Source organism: Echeneis naucrates, chromosome 8 (assembly GCF_900963305.1).
Source record: "Echeneis naucrates chromosome 8, fEcheNa1.1, whole genome shotgun sequence".
Classification (NCBI taxonomy): Eukaryota; Metazoa; Chordata; class Actinopteri; order Carangiformes; family Echeneidae; genus Echeneis; species Echeneis naucrates.
The window spans coordinates 5,614,229-5,636,841 of NC_042518.1; the positions used below are offsets into that span (position 1 = coordinate 5,614,229).

The 22,613-nt window shown below is 40.3% G+C and overlaps 1 protein-coding gene across 1 annotated transcript; it reads right to left on the reverse strand.

Moving 5' to 3' along the window:
* Window positions 1-13,080: 13,080 nt before the first annotated feature.
* arf2a (ARF GTPase 2a) lies at window positions 13,081-20,896 on the reverse strand. Its single transcript, XM_029507668.1, has 5 exons — window positions 20,789-20,896; window positions 16,747-16,901; window positions 16,521-16,631; window positions 16,301-16,425; window positions 13,081-15,279 (listed from the first exon to the last, which is right to left on the reverse strand). Exons 2-5 carry the CDS (start codon window positions 16,889-16,891, stop codon window positions 15,118-15,120), a joined length of 543 nt encoding a protein of 180 aa, XP_029363528.1. The 5' UTR covers window positions 16,892-16,901; window positions 20,789-20,896; the 3' UTR covers window positions 13,081-15,117.
* Window positions 20,897-22,613: the final 1,717 nt, after the last annotated feature.

The following is a 22,613-nucleotide window of genomic DNA, read 5'->3' on the forward strand; positions in this document are numbered from 1 at the left end:
GCTTTTATCATTGTCCTCCGAAATGAAAAGACGGTAAACAGAGCAGAATAGCTCAGCTGAAAGCAAACTCTACAGCACTGTCTGAAAAGCATTTACCTCCTGTCCATTAATGCCACCTTTGTGTAGCTTGTCTTGTGCCATTAGAGTATATAATGGAAGTATGAATCTACCTATAACAGATCAAGATATGACTAAATTCAAACTTTACAAAGGTTTGTCCTCCTGAATTCTAACAGTGTGGTACACGCCAGTGTGTAATGTGTTCAGGTATCATCCTGCACTGTCCCGACAATCGGATACTTCCGTTCTTACTGGCAAAGATACTGGATTTGGTTTTCATCATGTCACTCTTCACCACAGGTAGAGCCTTTTAATGCTGCTGTCTTTGCCCGTCCTTTCCTTCAGAACGGTTTAATATCACTTAAACATGCAGTGCAGCAGCACGTCAGTTACTGTGAGCACCTCCCAGACATGATCCTGGCTGCATCTCAGCAGAGAGGATCAGCAGATAGACGGACACGTGTGTTGACATAAACCTCAGCTGAGCATACAAGGTATAACACAGTTATAAAGCTACGAGGATCTGCCGTCTCTGCACAATAGCAACATTACGATAAGCATTAACTCCCTAGAAGGCTAATACTGGGCTTAATGCGGGACTCTGCTTAATCTATTCTTTACGGTTTAGGCCAGCAGTTTGAACCGGTACCGCACTGTAATGGGCTTATCTATCTTTTGGCCATGATACCATGCTGTGCTTAAACTTTGGCAACAAAATATAAATGCTATGCTGGGGCTCACTCCAGTGCTCCCAAGCTTTGAAGCTTCATCCATTGCCATGGTAACCAGCATCCAAATTAGCAATGAAAATCTGTTCGTTTTTTATCTGGTGTACTGTGAATGCAAAATCTAAACCATCCCGTGAAACAAGAGTCATTTATTTAGCATCACCATGAATAGGTTCATCAGGGTTAGGATGAACCCTAACCCTAATTTTCAGAAAGGGTCATTTAACGTTTTGGTGTTGAAGCTCCCATCCAATAATACTGCCAGCTGCGATAATGCTACCAAGGTCTCAAGTCCGGTCTTGATTGTCGGACAAGCCAAAGAAAAGTTGCATATCAGAGCTTCCCAAGCTAAATCAGCTGAATATTCTAAAAACTTAGCTGTTGCTGTGGTTAGTGTGACCTGAATGCTTAGAAAATATGACAGTGACCTCTGATTTTCATCCCATTTGTTTCAAACCCAACTTTTCCCTTGAATTGGAACCAATAGCGCTAACAAACCTGAATGTTGCATGTCTATATAACTGGTTTTGTCTTTTACCACAGCGAATGGTGAAATACCGCTTTGCTTCTATAGGACATAAACGCATTACTTGAACATGGAGCTGACTCTACTATCTATTTTTAAACAAAAGCGATCTGTTGCTTTGTATTCAGCCTATTCCATGACAAGCCCTAAAGAATAAACCCTCTACAGACAAGCTTTACAGCCGTAAAGCAAAAAACAAATCCAGACCTAAGTCCAGCATTAAAGGTCTCAAGCCACTGCAGCTTTAGTCTGCCATCACTAAATTGAAACTGATTTTGTCTGTGTTCAAAAAAATCCAAACAACAACAACAAAAGAAAGAAAACAGTAAAAGCCTCTGACAAGAGAATTCAGATATCAACTTGGAGAAATGAGAACTTCCAAAGGTCAGCCCCCAAAAAAGCAAAACATAGCAGCCGATAACTGACCAAACAAGTTAACGGCATCTGTATTCCAGACCAAACGCACAAGCAAACAAGTTTAAAGAGCTGTTTTCTATTCCGGTGTTGAGTTCTGGCAATCATTCTAAGTAATCACCTTATTTAGTCGCTCAACATTTTTAAGAAGAATTGTGTTTTGACTTCCAAAGACATCAACATGGCATCTCACCTGTCAACCTGCGAGCGGCCCCTTTTTTTCTCTTTTGTTCTTTCAAACTTCCTTTCATCCTTCCCCCGTCTCACATGTCCTATGTCTCCTGTCTCACCCCTGACTCCCAACTAGCTCGCTAGCTAGACGGTCCCTTGGTGACAAGCACACAAGGGCTGACAGTGAGAGGAGGAGGAAACCAGGGAGAGGAAGAGGTGAGGGAGAATGAGGAGGGAAAAGTAGGTGGCTGAATCTCCAAACGTGTTTGATGGAAAGTGAGCGTTTATCCTTTTCCGTCCTCTTCGCCTATTTGCCCCTTTCCATCTTGATACCAGAGGCTGTAATGTTAATTTCCAGTGCCCCCACCCCCCAAAAACCCACAAACACACACACACCCTCCCCAGCCCTTCCTTATCAATTGTCTCCACATTTTGTATACTGAAAAAACAAAAAAGTGTCATTCATGCACTCAGATGGACGCACACACACTCCACCACACGCAGAATGACACATGTAGAGTCAAATGTTTGCCTATATTCAGGAATCAGAGACCTTCCTTTCATTTTCAAGTACACACCCCCCCACCCACACACACACACACACACAGCAAAGCCCACAACTAGAAGAAGAGAGTGAAACAGAGCAATTAAACAAAAGATAGAGGGATTGAAAAAAAAAAAAAGATGGGTGCCCAAAGGGAAGAGAGAGCATCACAGGAAGGAGTTGACCCGCCCGATCATCCATTTACATTCCCTTCCCCCATTCACTCAAATTACATCTCCGTTATCTTTTTCTTTTATTTGTCTCATCATTCATATTTAGTCCTTCTCTAATCACACACACACACACACTTTACTTCCCAGAGGTCGTCCATGTGGTTGACAGAGGTGATCGCAACACACAATCACTCTATTGCACTTTGTGCTCAACTACACACAAACATACACACAGGCTCACACCCACCAGCACCACCTGCTTCACTGATGGTACTTCTGCTCTACACCAGCCCCCTCCCATTCCTCGCTGCTCCCACACATGGTGCCGCCACCCAATGTCTCCAGCGCCTCATCCTTGCACTCCACATCCCTGCAAGCCTCTCAGCGGGCGCCCCACTCCTAACCTTCCACCCACAGAGGGATGCTACCTCAGCAGCATCACTCTCCCCAAGTGGTGCCATTCTCTGAGAGCCCTCAGCCCAACCCCCATCCCCTGCTTTTCACAGAGTCACAGGAGGACGGCCAGCTGGTTGGACAACACAACACGCAGAATCGGAAAAATACCTGCCACACAAGTATGCATGGAGATAAGATTGACATGCCTTGGGATGGTGCATTGCCCATGCTGCGACACGGACCGCTGCAGCTGAAAGTGATCACGTTTCCTGTTCCCCCTCCTCTTTTCTTCCTTTCTCCTCCTCCCTCCTCCTGTCGCTCGCTTTCTTTTCTTCACAAAGCGCCGGGTCTCTCCTTCCTTTTGCCGGTCGCTGCGCTCCTATTCGCTCCTCTCCTTCCTACCGTCCTCCTTCCCTTTGTCTCGCTCTCACTCTGGCTTTCTCCTCTCTCCGCTGGAACCTCCTTCGCGAGATGGCTGTGGTCCAGCGGCGGCACTCCTGACAGCACTGCGCGTGTGTGACTGCGAGCACGTGCGTGTGTGTACGTGTGTGCGAGGAAGAGATTGGGTGGGAGAGCCTGGGTGTGTGTGTGTGAGTATGAAAGAGAGAGAGAGAGGGGCGTACTCTTCAACAGTATGAGCCTCGGGAGACTGTGCATGCCGGTGCAGGGATGCTCAGCACACAACTAAAGAATGGAGCACAAATTTTTGCTGTGATGAATTCACACTCTCTCTCTCTCACCCACTCCCTCTCTCTCTCTCTCTCTCTCTCTCTCCATGTCTTATTTCCTCCCCATTACACATTATACTCTCTCTCTTAAAGACACAGGCTGCACGCTGCATTGCTACATGCATAGGGCACATGTCATGATACCGTAATAATGGGCAGTTCAGAAACTTGGTCCTGTATGGGGCTCAGCAGCTGAGGTCGGGTGCTTGAAATATCTACTGTGCCAGGAATGGGGGGAGGATGCAGGAGGGTGGTACTGTTGATGCAGCCAGGATTGGAAGGTAGAGACAAGAGTGAACGTTTGAAATATCCCCAAGTGACAAGAGCAGCTAATGATGAAGATGTGTTGGGCCCGAAGCGGAGGTTGTAGCAGATTGGCATGGCAACCAGAGTGCAACGGAAGGTGATAATGATGAGAAGGACACCACAGGATGGCAACTTCAGCGTCGCTGTAGGCTCGCTGTGGCTCTTCACTGCTGAATGGTTGTTTGCAAGCATAAGTTATTGCTCTTCTGAATCCTGACAACAATCGATGCCTGTGACCGATGATCACACTCCAAACCCAGGAGAATGTCCAGCTACTGACAATGAGGAAAAATGCACACTGAAATTATTCATGTATTACACTGAATGAGGCGTAGACAAAGCACATAAAATGTATCCACAAGTGGCCGCGAAAAGGAAAAAGATGGAGTGAAATCAGGGATAAATAGAGAGGCCAGTGCAAACTGCCGTGGATGAGAGCAATTCAGCGTATTGCTGTCAAACAGAGAGGCTATTCTTATAGTAGCTAATGGCTGCTGATGAATTAAGTAAAAGGAGGGGAAAGAGTCCAACAAACTAAAATGCCAGGAGATGGAGAGATAAAAGAGGATGCATGGCCTCTTCATGATGAGAGCGATGAATAATGTATGGTCATCCTGCTCATGACTTAGACAGCACACTGGCCTGTCTGCCATGTCCAGCTGGTTCACAGTTTCATTAAGGGAGCACATTTCCCAGTCAGCCTGTGCATCTCCGACCCCCCCCCAGCTAAAAACAAGAAGATAAATTCCTGCAACAGCATTAATGTATTACTAATTTCCCTCAGTTAAGGCTAAGGTGAGGGAAGTCTGCAGGGATTCTTTGATGAGGGTAGTGTTTATATTATGGTATACACAGAAACGCCCGCCACAAATATCAAGAAAGCATCCTGGGTGATCGAAATGTCAATGTCAAGTTAAAAAGAATACACAAATAAATTTGTGATGAAAGGACTATTTTCCAAAACTCTTTTCTTCGAAAGATCTTTTACAAAAACACACAAACTACAACTTCAGAGGCCAAAATTTCATTTAACTGTAATGTGTTGTCGTTATTATTAATATAATCACACCACTAACAATGGATAACATTTATTTTGACCCCTGCTTCCATTTATTACAGCTTCCTGTGGCTTTTTCAATAGCCTGTTCCATTTGATATTCACCTCATAATAAGCATGTGTCCTTGACAGCCAGAATATGCACCGATTTTGAATTACTCCTCGTATTGCAATGCTGAGTAGCTTTAATTGGTGTTGTATGTCTGTGGATGGCAAATAAACAAACAAATGTTTAAAAAAAATTGCTGTATTGGGCCTATTTGATTAGCAAAGATGCTGTGGTTGTCATATTGAAATAATTGCTATGATTGTTGTCTATGAAAACAATAGTGTGGTTTAAGGAGGAGTAATGGCATGTTTCGCCTCAGGGTTTGTACATTTTCTAAAGAAGGAAGCTGATCTCTGCAGAAGTCCAACTTGCTGAGTTAGTCGTTTTGTGGAGTTGATAAGGCCGCTTTGCCACCATTTTCTCCTAAAGTGACAACTCGCCCGTCTAACAATGCTTCTGATACTGACCACGTTCCAGCATTATTTGGCTTTTATTGACATCATTTTTAAGTTTAAAGTCATGACAGAAAAGAATTTTCTAGTTTTCCCTAAGGAGTTTAAGGAACCCAGTTTGTCCTCATTGTCCTCCTTCCTTCTCTCCATCTCAGCTGCGCGAGCTCATCGACCCAGAAACACTTCAGCACATTCAGTGGCACAATAGATCTGCCCTCGCTTAGGTGGAGACTGGCAATCTGAGGTTATTAGAGGGGGCTGGGGAGGAATTTCAATGACAATGTGGCTTGGGAGCAGGGAGACAGGCCACCGTGGCCAGGCAGGCACAGAGGTGTTCATACTGTATGTGAGGTAACTGCCAAAACAAATCAATCATGTCTCAACCTTACCTTCACAGCCTTCATAAACACTGTGCGCATACATGTCCTGTCACCTTCAGAGCACTGCCCATTCAGAGTAATGCAGTGGCATACAGAGAGGAGAGGTAAGAGGAAAAGTGTGGGCCCAAATGTCCACAACGGTAAATACCATTCCCCATTATGTCCACCAAGTCTGCATGACACAGCGAACCGAGACTGCTCCAATTACAGGACAAAAATGTATCATCATATCCATTTTAAATGCTGCAGAAATTCAGTCTCACTGCCATTAACGTACCTCTGGCCCTATTTCCACAGAGCAGAATAGAGAAAAATGCTTTTTGGAGCCACTGAACCACATTAAGTCAGCCAACTCGCAAAGAAGAATAAAAGATGGCTGCCAAAAACTGGATTAGAAACGGAGTCTGACACAGGCTAATATATGAAATCTACCAAGTGTGTGTCATGCGGCTACTGCCGTGTGGCCATTGCTTAGCAGAACAGGACACAAAAACACAAAAACAGGAATACGATGCAAGTTAGTTTCACTGTATGTGAGCAGTCGGTATCAGCCGCACATTGAGAGGGATGGAAAGTTGGCAAACTGGACCTAATGTACAGCAGCTGTCTCCAACACCAGCTGTGTATCACGTAGCTAAATATAGAAAATTCACCCCCCAAAAAAAAAAAAAAGTAGAGGAGTAAATTGGTTCTTCTTAAGAAATGTACTGATCAGCAGCAGCTGGCCACAAGTACGTGGATATAAGCTTAACACATCCTGGAGTGCAGCTGACTGGAGCAGAATATAAACAGGAAAACAGAAGAATTAAATGATGGCGAACATTAATTTAGCTGTGCTCAAAAATCACAGACATATTCCCATCGATAAAGCCACTTCTGCCACAGAGTGGTAGTGGTTTGCAGTGAGCTCTTCAGCTGCACAGCTTACACAAACACACGGACGTATCCTCTTAAATGCAGATTTGCTGTTCTAGAAAAGTCGCCAGCTATTAGAAAAGCATGATGTTTTTTCCCTGTTTCTAATGTGGCTCATGTCTGTATGACAATGTGGGAACATGTCATATCCTTTACACGTTTCACGCGTTATATTAGATATTGAACTTTTAAAATAATGTGTAATGAGAATTAAGATATATTAAAAAAAAATATAGATCAAATATGATTTATTTTAGAAATTGAACTGCCCAACAGTATTTAAATAATTGAAAATTATCTGCACCTCAACTAGCTATAACATTAAAATTCTTCTTAAACCTAGTATTATTATAAATAATCCAATACTGTGATATTCAGTAATGAAGCACCGACAAGCTCGGTTTAGCTGTAAAATGGGCACTTTCCGATACTGTTATATTACTCGTACCATTGCTCCGATCATTTTTTGAATGCAGGATTTTTAGTGAAATTAGGTAAAACCGTGACTCATTTTGGACAGCTGTTAGTTTTTCCTGGCTAATGGAGACGAACACTTCTTCTGCCACAGGATTAACAATCAAGTCAGTGCAGTTCACTTTCTGAATTTAAGTTCACAGGATAAATGCTGCACGTCACGCAACACTGGTTATCATCTGATAAGATTATTAAAGCGTATCATCTGCAGTGTGGACATTTCCCCTTCAGGTTCCAGCACAAAAAAAATAATAATAATAATAATAAAAACAAGCCCAGCTCATGTTACAGAAGGCTCTTCTCCACCATATGGCACCAGTGTATGCTCATATCCAGTTCTACTCCACTATGACGCTGCATATATTTCCAATTTGTAAACCAGCTGCCCAAAAGCATCCCAAAATTCATCACAATGTACAACAACAACCACAGAAGGATGAGCCCAGCACCCACATGATAAAAATCCTCCGTTGACACCACTTTGTTGGGTACACCTGTGCAAGCTGAAGCAGCCTTTTTCCTAACAAATCAAATCAAAACAAGGCTTTATTGTCATTTTTCTCAGTGACCACAGCGTGGGACGGACAAAAAGAAACAGTGTTTCTCTACGGGATCAGTATCAAATATATAAAAAGACAACAATAAATGATGAGAAATTTTAAAATGCCGAACACAATATGCTAGGAAAAGATGAAATAGAATGAGACAAATAAAAATAAAATAAATAAATAAAGCACATGTTCATCCCTGAGGCTCACCCCAGTTTACAGGGACTCTGTGGTAAGGTGCAGTGGCACATTAACCAACACTCACTTTCTGCTTCCACACTGTGTGTTGGTCAACGTGGAGAGGTGTGTTTGTCCTTTGACCTCCAGACGCCATGACCAGACCTCAGCGGTAAACAGGTGCACAGGTGAGTGAAATGGCGGCTGACAGAGGCAAATAATAAACGCTCTCCTGCGGCGGTCAGGACTCCGCCGTCGGCCCCGGGCAGCCTGACACAAGGACCGGTGTGAGAACTGAAGCGGGGGCCGGAACATCTTTGCCAAAACAAACGTCAACGGGGAGCAGGGAGCCGCTGAAATAGACCACCGCCTCCCGAAGGGGTGCGTTTCATTAACACCGCGGCGTCCACCGACGGCCGGGTCAACTAAGACTGGCTGTATTCCCTGTACACAAAATAACACTTGAAACTATATAATAATAATAATAACAATCTCTAACATTCATCAGTATTGTTATATGGATTATTTAAAAAAAAAATACAAATTTAACTATGAAAATTATTCTGGTTTTAATTGTAAGGATGTGGCATCCGTATTTTATTTGTGTAGCAAGTCAAATTGGAATTATTTTCAATAAATTGTAAATATGGATGTATCAACATGAAGGTCTAATGTATTAAAGTGTTGCACGTGATAAAGGTGGAGGTTACCGTACTAGATGTAGATAAATCCATATTTTTCCATCATAATTTTTTTTATCATGTTTTAATTAGTATCAACAAATTATAAAGGCGGTGAGGTGTATTCAGTTGTGTTTAAGTACTGCAGACTATAAATTAGTTAAAGACTCAAAGCCCAGCTCCTGGATACGTTGACGTGTGAACAGAAGAATGTGCAGGTTGAACAACCAACCATACAATTAATGAGTCAAGATGATGGCCGCTCATATGTTCCAGTCTCAATGGGAGGATTAATGGCAACAGGAATGAAGCGCTGTAAACACGAGCCCAAGGCCCGGGCTGTACACAGTGAAGGGATACACAGGCTTTGTGTCTGACGGATGGTCTAGTTTGTTTTATTTTCCATTCTCAACTGGAGAATACTTCATCTAATATAAAAATCAAACAGTTCCCGTCCTTTGCATTAGCCTGCTGCCAATCATCTGGACAAATCCGGTGTTTCCATGGCGATGTGAAAGGGAAGAGAAGATGCTTTATAAAAAAAAAAAAAAGGTGTAGCCAGTGATGAACTCTATTTCCTTTGGCGTGTGTGGGTGGATGGACAGAATTTAAAATATCGCCCCGGCTACAGGCACACTGCTGAGCACCTTCTGTGACTTCTGCATGCCAGGAAATGCAAGTGACCATTAATTTTGCATGTGCGTGATGTATTAGCACATAGATAGAAAATGCTTTTTGGAAGATTTAACAGCATTCAAAATACTTCGACACTGGAGGACACGATACTGTGAGCCAATGATATGTCAGCAAAGATGTATTACAACCTGTTTTCTTTATTTATGCCGAACAATCCCACCAGGCAAAGTTAAAAAATGCCGGGTGTATATGTGATTGCAGCTTCATCTACTCTGTCTACCCTTTCATTACTGATTTGATTGATTTTGAGTGCCTCAAGTGGCACTCCATTGTTGGTTCCTCAACTACCCTGGGATGGAGGTCATCTGTGTCGGAAATATTCAGATAATATATCTCAGTCAAATAGTATTGAGAAATTGGTCTATTGCTTCATTAGAAATAGTATTAAAGTAAAAGTGCATTAGCAGCAGAGTATCCTTGAAATTAGTTACATATATCTAATTTCAAGGATACTGGCTTCGGTATTCATGAGCTAAATCTTAAGGCTAATGAGGTAATGAATGGAAATGGAAACCAGCAACACTTAATTTCTGAATATTTCTTTGTTGTGTTAAAATAATGGGAAATTCAAGCAGTACTCCACCCCGGCAGGTTATACTTTCTTCAATTTACTCCTATAACTCTATCAGATCTTTGGAAGGCAGTTTACACATGATCAAAATTGATGCAGCAGAGCCAGAGATACCGTCTTTTTTATTTCGTGCCTTTTTCTTCCTTTTGACAACTCCACTGTCAACAGTTCAGCCAGAGATTTTGGCTGAATTTGATTCAAGCCACCAACTTCAAGCAGAGATGAGGAGTGAACCAAGGAGGTGTGATAAAGTCACTTTTTCAAACTTTTCTCTTCCTATCTCCATTAGTGTGATTCTCTGTCACATTTGGATGATACTCATAATAAATTATTGACATCTGCATCGTAATGAGGAGCCCTGAGTGGAATTTTGCTTTCTGTCATAAATTACAAGACCAAAGGAATGGGCAGCACTAGTTTAACCTTTAATAATGTATGATAAAGTTTACGATTTTATGTAATGTCATTTTACACTTAAAATCTTAATCTGAGGGGTAGCTAGTAAATAAACCCAGATGATTTTTTTTATATAGTTTTAGTGTAAAGGAGCATGAAAATTGCAAAATGTACTTAGTTATGACAGGAGGTCAGGGAGGAGTAAGAGAGAGGGATGCAGAAAATTTTACATCATGTTGGGTTGAACAAAAAGTTAATGTACTGTGAAAGGGAGCGATAATGCACACTAAGGTGAGATCCAGTGAGAGCATCCACCAAAGGTCAAGAGCAGCGCATTCTGAAAGGAAAGTGTGATGCTACATATTTTATTCGCATTATTTCAGCTCATTTCAGTCTTATTCGGCCATCAAGGAGTGTGAGAGGGAAGATGGAGGGGAAGGAGGGATATATTTGAGGGAAAATTGCAAACGGGCTGAAGCAGTGAAAATGATGCATCCCCTTAGTGCTGCGCAGGGATGATGAAAACCAGAGCTCAAGCCCAATTACAAAGCAGGATCTTTCAAAATAAATATCTTTCCATATTACCCCATCGAGCTTCTTGTCATTTTAATACCTCAGCATGGGTCCTCCAAACTAAATGAAAACCTCTATCACAGTCCGTATCGTTTCCTCCCTCCTTCATGTCTACTCGGTCCCTCTCTATAAATACATAAGGTGCTGTTTCCAAGGTAACAACTCTATGGAGAATTGGCCACCTGAAATCTAGATGGAGTGCAAAAGGAGGGCGAACAGCAGTCTGCAGGCTCTCTGATTGCCAGGAAAATACCCTCATCTTTACTGGTGATGTCTGTCTTCCAGTGTCGCCCCAGGGATCATCATCCTTAACCCAACATGTCTAAAAACGATTCCCATCATTGTCAGGATAAGCATTTGCTGTGTGATCTGTGCTTGTTGGGTCATTTTGATATCAATCTCATCTTAACTTTTCTCTCCAAATTCTGACGCTGTATTTCTTGGATCTGTAGAGCTAAAGGTCTTACAAATATTTACCTTCACGGTCGTGGAGATTCATTTATTACAGACACACTGCCACACTTTCTTCTATGTTCCAACGTTCAACTCATTTGGGTGATTGTGACAAATTATAGTAATTACACAAGTGCATCTCTCCAGTCATTAATACTACAGAAATAAAATATTTTGAAGAAAGTAATGATGTGCTCAGTGTTCTCCAGTCATCACATTAAGAAGTACGAAACTAAATTCAGTTTTAAGATTAGTCTAATCATTATTAAGATTGATACATACCAATTATTATTGGTGTGATATTAGAATTAATAACTGGGAAATTCATTTTCGGGCTAATGGAAATGTTGACAATTTTCTGGAGATGAGAAGTCCAATCATGCAAACTGCATGCCGTTGTACTATCCCTTCTGGTGAAGACATAAAGATACTTATCATGATTTTTTTTTACTGGTGGACACAGTAAAAAAAAATCCTAATAAAGTAATGAAGATATTGATACTGATAAATATCATATTACAGATGCATACTCATTAATACAGTCATTGCCTGTGTACAGAAAAGATCAAAACAGAATTAAGGTATGGAAAATGAGACATTATATATGAATTGTAAACATTTGGCACTGTGTTAATATATATCTATTTTAATTTCTATAAAATACTTAACATTGGACCAAATATTAGCTGTACTTGCTAGATTTTCATGAAGAGTTGCACATAAAATGATGTGTATTTACTGCCCTCCAGTGATCACATCAGGAATTATTCATTCATTTATTAAGATTATTTATTTATTTAGTTTCAGGCTGTCAAAGTTTTCTAGTGTGGAGACCGCGCTAATGCTTTTCACAGTTCCTCCAGATTCATCCCAGTCAGAGTGACAGAGTCTGCACACACAGTGTAAAATCATCCTCACCTACAATCTAGCATGAAGCTGGTTGCCATTCTCATTTTTTAAGCTATGTATATTTACAGACAAGCAAAATAACTGTTCACCTGAGGCTGCATTACATCAATTAATCTTAAAGAAGGTAATTAAATCACAGTATCAGTATTTATAATATTCTTTTCCTCCTGGTGGCACACTGGAAAGGAAATTAAGAGTAAGAGGTGCTGTTTAAGATATAAACACAGTCAGATACTTTTCATATTGTCATCCTGATTTATATGTAAATGTTCTCATGGACATTTGCAAAAACTTTAAAATGTGGGTTTGGCAAGCAAACAAAATCAAGGAAAATAAAAACAATAAATCAACAAAAAAACAAGGGGAAAAAAAACAACTCCGCTGCAAACACTTTTTTCTGAACATCAAATGGCCTGTAAAAATGGTGCACGGGTTAAGACTGCTGATTGACAAGTAACAAACCCAGAAAGGTGAAAGTGTCGCGTTTGTGCATTTTACCAAGCAGGAAAATAACATCCGAAAGGCAAATCATTCTTGACACCTGTCAGGTATTTGATAAGACCAGTCAAATGTGCATTTCTGACAGGTATGATAATCCAAACGATGGCATGGCTACACAGCGTGACTGTTATGTTCTTTATTTTGAAAACTGTTTCCAATGTGATGTTGACCGATATGATGGATGAAGAACAGTACAGCAGATGTACAATAGAGATCTCTTTATTATAGTGCATTTATCAGATGTTACAAGATGAGTTTAAAAAAGCAGTAAAGGTACTTAAGAAATACATATGCACATACCTTGTTATTTGTACAGAAATGGTCTTGGAAATTAAAGCTTCACATCTGAACAAGGGTAGCTGGACGATGTCAAGTTAAAATACATTTTCTTACAGAGTATTATATAAATTTGTATTTCTTGCTGTATACCAGATTATGTAATGAATCTACGAAGTCTACAGATGTTTACAAAATGCCATGACCTAATGGCAAAGAATGTTAGTTATTTAGTTACTGAAAACTTTCCAAGAAAACATCTAAATGTCCTTTTATAGAAAAAGAAAAGAGGGAAAATCAATTCCCCTTCAGAGGTCAGTGTGATATTATGACCTTGAAGTCATCTTCACTCAGTAAGGGCTGTGCACTGTTTCAGATTGTTTTCATTAATTGCAAGAGCATTTGGGATCAATGTGCGGGAAGCAATTTTATTACTAGCTGTAATTGGGGCAACATTCTCACATGCACTTTGTAACTGCCTGCTGGTGTAGAGCAATGTGAAGGGTTATTCTCTATAAGTTCATTGCGAAGGCTGATGTATTAACTGCTGTCTTCACACAGGCCCATGTTGTGCAAGCTGATGTGGCTGTGCAAACAGCAATGAAGGGACACGATGTTTAAAAAAAAAAAAAAAACACCAGGAGGAAGCACCCTGGATACATGCAGGGAATACACCATACAGCCTGAAGCATTTACAGTGCTGACTCATACAGCAGGCCAGCCCAGACACTTACAGTACAACTGTACCGCTTATCACAATGATGACAGTTTGGTAAGGAGCGTGTGTGTGATCTGCTAAGAACAAGAGGAGGCCACTTCATGTTCAGCTGGTAAATCCAAAACTGAACCAAACATAATAAGCCATTTCTCAATCCAACCAATTGGTCCCGGGAGCATTTTACTCAAAAGACTGCACATCTGGCACGTCTGCTCATGCTAAGGTAAAACAGTTCATGCATTCATCAACAGTAACAAAAAAAACAAAACTATAAAATAAAATAGAAAACAAACCCTAACCCAAAAGAACTACATACAAGAGAAAATCAGACTATCAGTAAATAAAAAGCCAGAGTGGGAGCAGCTCTAAAAGAGAAAAGGCCTCGTTGTTTCAGTGTCTGAATGTCGCGGAAACCAACACTGCAGCAAGAGGATGCGCCCGTCTGCCAGTGACACTTTACTCAACACGCCTCCATGCATGTAAACAAGCGCTGAAAATACTCCATGTATTTTTTTTTTTTCTCTTAAACCTCCTGTTTGTGAACCATGAGGCCTACTGAAATTAAATGTCAAGGTCACTGCAGCGGAAACCTGAAGACGTTTCTGGAACAGATTGTGACTGTTAAAGGACCTAAAGGATGTGGGCTAGAGAGCTCAAACAAAAGTAACTCCAACAAAAAGTCAACAAGCACCCAGCATTTGCTGCAACAGTTAAAACTTAAATTTGCTCAATTAAAAAAAAATAATAATCTGAACTCATCTTGGATGTCAGGTATTTTATTTTATGGAACATCACAGGTTAATTAACAGTTATCATAAAGGCCTCATGCCACTAGCAGATGTAAAGCTGATTTATTATTATTATTTTTAAAACAAACATTCTTGACTGCTGACACACAGGATTCATCCCGTGACGTCCTTTGCTTAGTGGAAACCAGTACCTTTGGAAGTGCTGACATTGGAGGTGGGAGGAGGTGTTTGAGAGTTAACTGTGTTCAAGGCACAGCAGGGCTGCTCCCACTCTGCTCACACACACAAACACACATTCATCATTCATCCAAAAATACTTATCCAAACACCCATACAGTACACAGATACAGTGGGGGGGGGAGCACTGGCCTGAGGTCCAACTCGTCAGGGGAAGAGAGAGGAAAAGGGATGAGCTGGACCAGGACCAGTGCAGTCTCCCGTTACACTGCAGACAGAGATGACGGACAGGGGGTGGGGGATGGGGGGGGGGTGATGGATCATTTCGCGTTTTTCAGCTGGCTTGAAAGCCAGTCCAGACCCTCATAGAGACCGTCTCCACTCGTGGCGCATGTGGCCTGGATATACCAGTTACGTTGGCGCAAGGAGTGCAGGCTCAGCTTGTCTGTGATCTCAGCTGCATTCATGGCGTTGGGCAGGTCCTGAAGGAAAAAGGCACAACCGTTACAAAACTGGAAGAGAAACAGTCTCTACTAAGGTTTGTACAAACACCTACTGCTTCATAAAAAATAACAGGAAGATGATTGAGTCAGTGTATTGGATCAATACCAATGTTTCTTTAATCAATACATTATGACTTCATCTCCCTGCAGTTACACTGACTCAGCCTGAGCAACAACAATTTATAACAGAAGATTGATGGGCAACTATTTTCTTGAAGCTCATTGCAAACGTTTCAGGAGCAGAGCCGTATTTAGGAGCATATTACTGATTGAGAAACTATGTTACTAATGCACACAGTGAAATATGTAAAGCTCATGTTAAAGACAGAGCAGTGGTTGTAGCCAATTAAAAAAAAAAAAATATTTTCACTATTACTACTACTTTAGGTTATTTAACCTTTATTGTTTCAGGGGAGAACTGGTCACACTCACATCCAGGTTGTCTCTAGAGAGTTAAAATCATGACAATCATTCATGGCTGGCTGATTGCTGAACCTGTCTGACATTACAATTTACATGAGATGGGTGTGACAGATGCCTGGATACTAGACTCATGCATCAATGTCTTAGTTTATGTGTCTCTCTGTTGCTGCTGGGGTCATTTTATTCTACATTGTGCTCCATCATGTCTCCAGTTTCCACTATCCCATAATTGTTACATAACTAGTTATTATGACCAAATCCGATTAGACTGCAACTAATGCTGTATGCACAATTAAGCAGATTTAATTAATTGACTGTTTCAACACACATAAATACCATATTTGCCTATGATGTGATACAAGTGTGGTTCATATATTTCAGAGCTCAAGTGAAAACCCCCAATAATGATGTAACTTTTAAATGGCATATTTTGGGGTTCTGACTGTTCAGAAATAAAACAGATGAAAATCTGGTAAGAAAAGTTTCAGGGCTTCTTCATTCTCATCAAAATCTTTTAATCAGACTCAGAATTCATATATGGGGCTTTACTTTAATCATACTCGGGGCACAAATTCACCTGTTTGTTGGCAAACACAAGAAGCACAGCATCCCTCAGTTCATCCTCAGCCAGCATCCGCATCAGCTCCTCCTTTGCCTCCCCAACTCGTTCCCTGTCATTACTGTCTACTACGAAGATAAGGCCTGAAAAAGGAAAAGAGGCTCCAGATCAAACAACCATCAGCTAATGTGTGTTCAATAGACTTTGAGAGTTGTGGGAACAGCAGAATGAGTCTTACCTTGTGTGTTCTGGAAGTAATGCCTCCAGAGGGGCCTGATCTTGTCCTGACCACCGACATCCCACACTGTAAAACTGATGTTCTTGAATTCTACCGTCTCAACATTAAAACCTGTAGACATAATGGGGGAGGGTGCGACAGAATTAAAAAAAAAAATGACTGAGGTTTCTCAGAAGTACCTGTGACCGTGTGGCTTAAGCCCAAAAAGATGGAGGACAGTGCTCACCGATGGTAGGGATTGTGGTAACAATTTCTCCCAGTTTGAGTTTATACAGGATGGTGGTCTTTCCAGCAGCATCCAGTCCAACCATCAGGATTCGCATCTCTTTCTTGCCAAATAACCCTTTAAACAGGCTGGTGAAATTCCCCATTGTGGCTCACCTGCAGAGGGACAAAGGATATTAAATGGTCACTTCTCCAAAAGTGTGGTGTCACACTGCAACGATGATACGGACAATGATTAAAGCATTCTCCATAAAAAGCTCTTAAAAGCTCTCCCTGTAACAAATGGTGATGCAAGCGTGCAGGTTAACAAGATAAATCAATATTATGATCATGATTTAAACAAAGATAAGGTAGGTGAGTCAGCCGCTTAGACAGTGTAAAGTGACTTCATTTTGGCAAGCTGCTGTGAACTATTGGGCTACCTGTGCCCCAGGTCAGCATACGGAGCAGTATTGTGAACAATTTGTCGCCATCTGTGAAACAAATCTGACCACAAAGCACAATAATTACCGGGACTAATGACCTAAGACAGCTTCATTTTCAATTAACTTTTTGTTCCCCACTGTGCTCACTCTTTTATTGAATATCATTCCCATTTTTTTGTGATCCTGCTAAAAAATATGTGATTCAAAGACCTTTAAATGAAATTTGTATATTTGATCTAGATCATCATGACAGGTTAGATGACACACAAACCTAATCAGGTGAACCATTGTCTTAAATTTAACATGCACCACTGTGTCTGTCTGAAAAGTATGATTCCCAACTGAACAGTCTGGCTGAACTACATTGTTTGATGACAAAGTGAGCTCAGACAGTCACTTCCTGCTTTGTACTAGAAATCTGAATGCGAGTTCTCAAAACCAGCATCCTTATCATCATCATTAGGTCTTATTTATATAGCACCTTTACTGTAACAGAAAGCAATTCAAAGTGCTTTACAAAAGCATAAAGATTTTAATTTTGATACTTAGTCACATTTAATTTCAGAAAAATTAAAGCAGCCCATCAACAAGGTTCAGGGGTATTGAATTTTCTCAGCCTACAACCAGCAATCGTGTTTTTAAACACATTGTCTGCTGACAACATACAAATGTGTACCATGCAGTCTGCACGGTGGTAAGTGCACTACAGATAAGCACGAGCAACAAAAGAAAAGCACATTATTCCAGCTTAGGGGCAATGAAAGTCAGAAACTCAGCAGAACTCAGAATGAGGTCTTCTAGCTGTGGTTCTGGAGAAAAATACCTATTGTTCAGAAAGGAAAATATGTCACCGCTTTGTACACTGCAGATTTATGGCTACATGATTGTTGGCTGACTCTGCAAAAAAAAAAAATCCCTTTTGTTCAAGGTGTGGTGCCAAATTGTAATTCTCCAATAGAAATACTGACCTCACATCAAACTGTCTGCAATAAATACTTCATGATTGTTATCTAAATGACTTAAATCAGCTTTTCCAAGAGTTTTGGAAAAATTCAATAAAGTATTGTACTTATAGGCTCACTCTCCATCACTAATATATGGTGCTTGGTGTGATCAGTTTCACCTAAATGAATGAGTTGCATTTTATTAATGTCTTATTTCATTTGACTATTTGTGGGAAGGCGAAAGACAATACTTTCCATAGTTCAGAGGAATTCTGAAAACTTATCTTGATTTTCCCTCAATCTCCCAAACTTTGGCAGTCAAATTCTACCAGCTGGGAACCAATTCAAACTATTTATCAAAATATTTTCAGAGTCTGTCCCCCCCCCCCCCCCCAAAAAAAAAACAAAACAAACAAAGGAAACAGAATGTATAGCTTTCCACCACAAAGCGGGAGAAGGGCTGGTTGTGTAAATAATTTAACAATGCCCTGTAAGCCACAGTATATACTTGTGACCAGCAGCTGAGGATCATATGCTCGACATGCTGTAAGGCCAATAGAACCAAATCTATGTGAAAAGTGAAAAGTTCCAAAAAATATTCAATAATTTGTATAATAAGTATGAATATACGCAAGTTCACATTTCAAAAGCCAAAATACAGATAGAAGGGTCCAAGGAAAACTAAATTGTAGTCTTGAGCAATTAAAACTATTTACGTAGAACAAAGTCAGAACAACTACTGTAGTGCTTACTTCTGTAACTGCACATTTGCAAATCAGTGTGAAGTTGGCAGTTAATTTAATTGTACAACTATACTATTGCAAGTTTTTGCTGAAGGTAAGTTAAATTCCAAAACTTGACATTGTGTTGTACAAATTTGACCATAGGTATTAATTACAGTGACTTGTAATAAACCATGGATACAAGAGTATACAGCATCAGCATCAGCATCATCATCATCATGATGAGTATACAGCCCTAAAAGAATTAAGGGAACACTTGAATCGCACTTTGGATCTTGATCAACAAATTATTTAACAGCGGTCAGCATCCAGCTGGCTATGACATGGAAGTCAGTGTGACCATCCAAGGACATGCATCGCCAGCCAATCACTGACCAAGTGGTATCAGGCAGCATAATGGTCCGCATCGACAGGCAATTTCTTGTGTTCTCTGGGAAACGCCAGTTGAACTGCATAGTGCTGGGCTGTGTGCACAGGTTTCACTAGAGGACATTGTGCTGTTATGCTACTCAAATGGGATTCTTGTTTCTGAAAGTTTGGTCAGAAACATGCACATTTTTAACCTGCTGGAGGTCATTTTGAAGGGCCCTGGCAGTGTTCCTCCTAGCACAAAAGAGCAAGTACCCGTCCTGCTGCTGGGTTAATACTCTTCTATGTCCCTGCCCGGTGCTCCTGCCATCTCCTCCATGCTCTGGAAACAGTGTCGGGAGATCTGGTAGCATTTTTTGCAACCTCTCTGCCATCCTCATTTTTTTCAGCACTGGAGTTACATATACAAAATATTATGAAGCAAAGTTATTAAAAGAAATGAATAACTAATTCAACAAGAGAATAATATTCTTGCAAAGCACCAACACTGGCAAAGTGTCAAGACATCAAGACATTAATGACGTCTATGAAAACTACAACACTGATCAAATATATCAACCAATCTTCTATCTTTCCTTCAGTATGAACCCAGCTCAAACAAATGAAGTCAAACTAATTTTTGGATTATTCAAAACTTGGAAACACTCCCTTGAACTTTCTATGTGCATTTTTATCAACCTTGTGATTAAATGAATAACAGAATATTAAACTCAACTAACCAGAATAATCTGATTAATCATGTAAAACAAATGTATTTAATCCTAATACCTACAACTAGGGTCTGGGCTAGCAACCAGCCCCCCAACCCAACAAGGAAGTCCTGTTAAGTGAATGATCCTTTAAGCAAACAGGACTGACGGGTTCCTGTACACTCAGCAGGGCGCAAGAGGATTTGGAACAATTACTATCAGAGGTCTGAGGTTTTACTCTTGCAAAGACCCTAAGCCCGACAAGATTATTTATGAAACTGCGTTTAATGCTCCATGAAAAAGTGACATGCAATGAGTCTCTAAAGCAGAAACAGCATCAGTGGGATGCAAGCTGACACATCTCGGGTTTGAATAGATTAAAAAAAAGACACGCTGCCTTCACTTATGGTTCAACCAGGCTAGTGTCACGGAGTACATGTTAAGATTAATGTCGCTTTTCTGTGATTTCTATCAACACTTGAATGCCGTAGATGCTGCTTTCGGACACGATCGGAATAATCTTAGGTTAGCACGTAGCCGGAAAGCTAGCATAGCCGGGCTTTGTTTAAGGACTCCCTACTGACAAAAACCAGCAAAGCCTAAAAATAATCGCACTGGCAGATAGATCACAGCGTTTTGCAAACCGACTGGTTGTGGTTTAGGAACAGATTGAATGAGCAAATGCTGAAAACTTCATAAGATTTGCTAAAGTTGAACTGCTAAGGAAACAGCAAAGGAACTTAACTTCCATTTTCCACGACTTACGGACGCGTTACATCATAAAGTCGTTACTACATTCATGAAATCTGTCTCATTTAATTTACTAAGTCTAATTACACTCGGATAATAAGTATATTGCATTTATATATTCACCTTTACTGGCGTTTCTCGATGCTTCTTCGCGTCTTCTGGTTCGACAACAAAATGGCGTTTTCCGGCGTCGTCGTCGTCTTCTTCTTCGTCATCATGCGCCGTTTCGTCTTCTTCTTCGTGGGTTGCACAACTCCGCATTACTGCCAACAAACGGTAAGAAGTGTCGTAACACGTCTTTACTTTTTGAGGGGTGTGCTGACAAAGGCCTTAATAATTTCAAGAAAAAACAAAAAAAGAGAGAGAAACCCACCCCGAATATGAATTCATGTTGACTGACGAAATACATTTTCTGACTCTTTTTTTTTTTTAATAGAGGATCTTTTGGAGGAGACATGCAAACTGTACTAAATGGTGCTTATTTAATGGTATGCATCCAAATACTCACTAGAGAGCAGTCTAAGAACACAAATGGCAGCCTGTTTCATTGACAGTTGTTAAACGACAGAAAATGGGCAATTGCTGTGATTTATTCATTTCCAATAGCTGTCCCAGCTCACCTGAACCACACACTAAACCTCTGCTGCTCTTTTTTTTTTTGTCTGCATTGTCTACTTGAGCTAATTATTAAAAAGGTAACATTTGAATAATTTAAATTTCCACATAAAAAAAATGCTACATCATACAGCCTGTTTTATAGCCCTTTGTGTTTGAGAAAATTAAAGTGGCACACCCAGTGTTATTTTTCTGGCTATGCCGCTGTCAGAAAGTAACTATTCTTTACTGACATTTTTAGTACAGCCAAAGCATGTTTCTACCATGTAACTGATTAAAAATATATATATATTTTACACTGTGACTGTTTCATTTCTTTACATTTTAATTTTGGCCTTTCATGAATGAACAAATGCAGTTCATCACATTGATTGACATTCATTTTATTTTATAGTATTTTCAGGCACTTCTACCAGGCTACCAGATAGAAGGAACCATTCCCTCAGCACTTTTTTTTTTCTGCTTGTTATTGGAAAACAAAGGAAAACAAGGCACAACCTTTTGACAGTAAATGTGGCAAATTGATTTGGTGCTTGTTTAGACTGTGGTTTTTTTAAACTGTCACAATATCAAACAGATTACGACACACATTCATCACTGTAAATACATAAAAAAAAAAACCTCTAACCCTTAAAACTGGATAAAATGTACTTTTGTAATATGTAGTCTTAACCTCTTGACAGTACAACAAGGACTGTGTTTACATTTGCTACAGATTAATAATGACAATAAAAAATTCTAAAAAAAAAAAAAAATCTGATAAACCTAGATTGAATAATATGTAAAACGTTTCTCTACATCTTAACACAGGCCCCTTTACTGCTATGAACAAATGCACTTAATGGTGGACATACCAGGAGCCAACTGAACTACTTTCAGTTAAGTTCTCAAATGTAACTCGGTGTTCAAGGTTAAAGTCAATGTTTGACATCTACTCTTTGTAAAAGGGCCATGCCTGGGAAGAGACTATTGACTGATACTGTGCTGCTGTTCCTGGAGGTTAATAACCCCCCCACACATGCGTGCGCGCACACAGTGTCCAGACACAACAAGAGCAAACAGTTCCTGATAAAATTCACGAAACTGGAAATGTTGCCTTTTGTGGAACCATTGCAAAATTCTCAAAAGAACAAAACTGTACAAAAAAAAAAAAAAAAAAAGGAAATAATGTAAATTGATACCTGGACACATGTTTAACAGTGTACAAGAGCTTTTTAATTGCACTGACAAAAAAAAAAAAAAAGAACGAACGAATGTTTCAGCACTGAGCAGGTTTCAGAGATTTACAAAGACAAAAGAAAAAGATAAACATAACATTTATACCCAACTGTAA

Bases quoted from the DNA above. Each gene is read 5' to 3' on its own strand.
- arf2a (XM_029507668.1), bottom strand. From the start codon at position 16,891: ATGGGGAATTTCACCAGCCTGTTTAAAGGGTTATTTGGCAAGAAAGAG. The intron at 16,632-16,746 runs GTGAGCACTGTC...TTATGTCTACAG, and splicing joins TACCACAATCCCTACCATCG to GTTTTAATGTTGAGACGGTA. The intron at 15,280-16,300 runs GTGAATTTGTGC...TTTTTCCTTCAG, and splicing joins TTGTGTTTGCCAACAAACAG to GACCTGCCCAACGCCATGAA.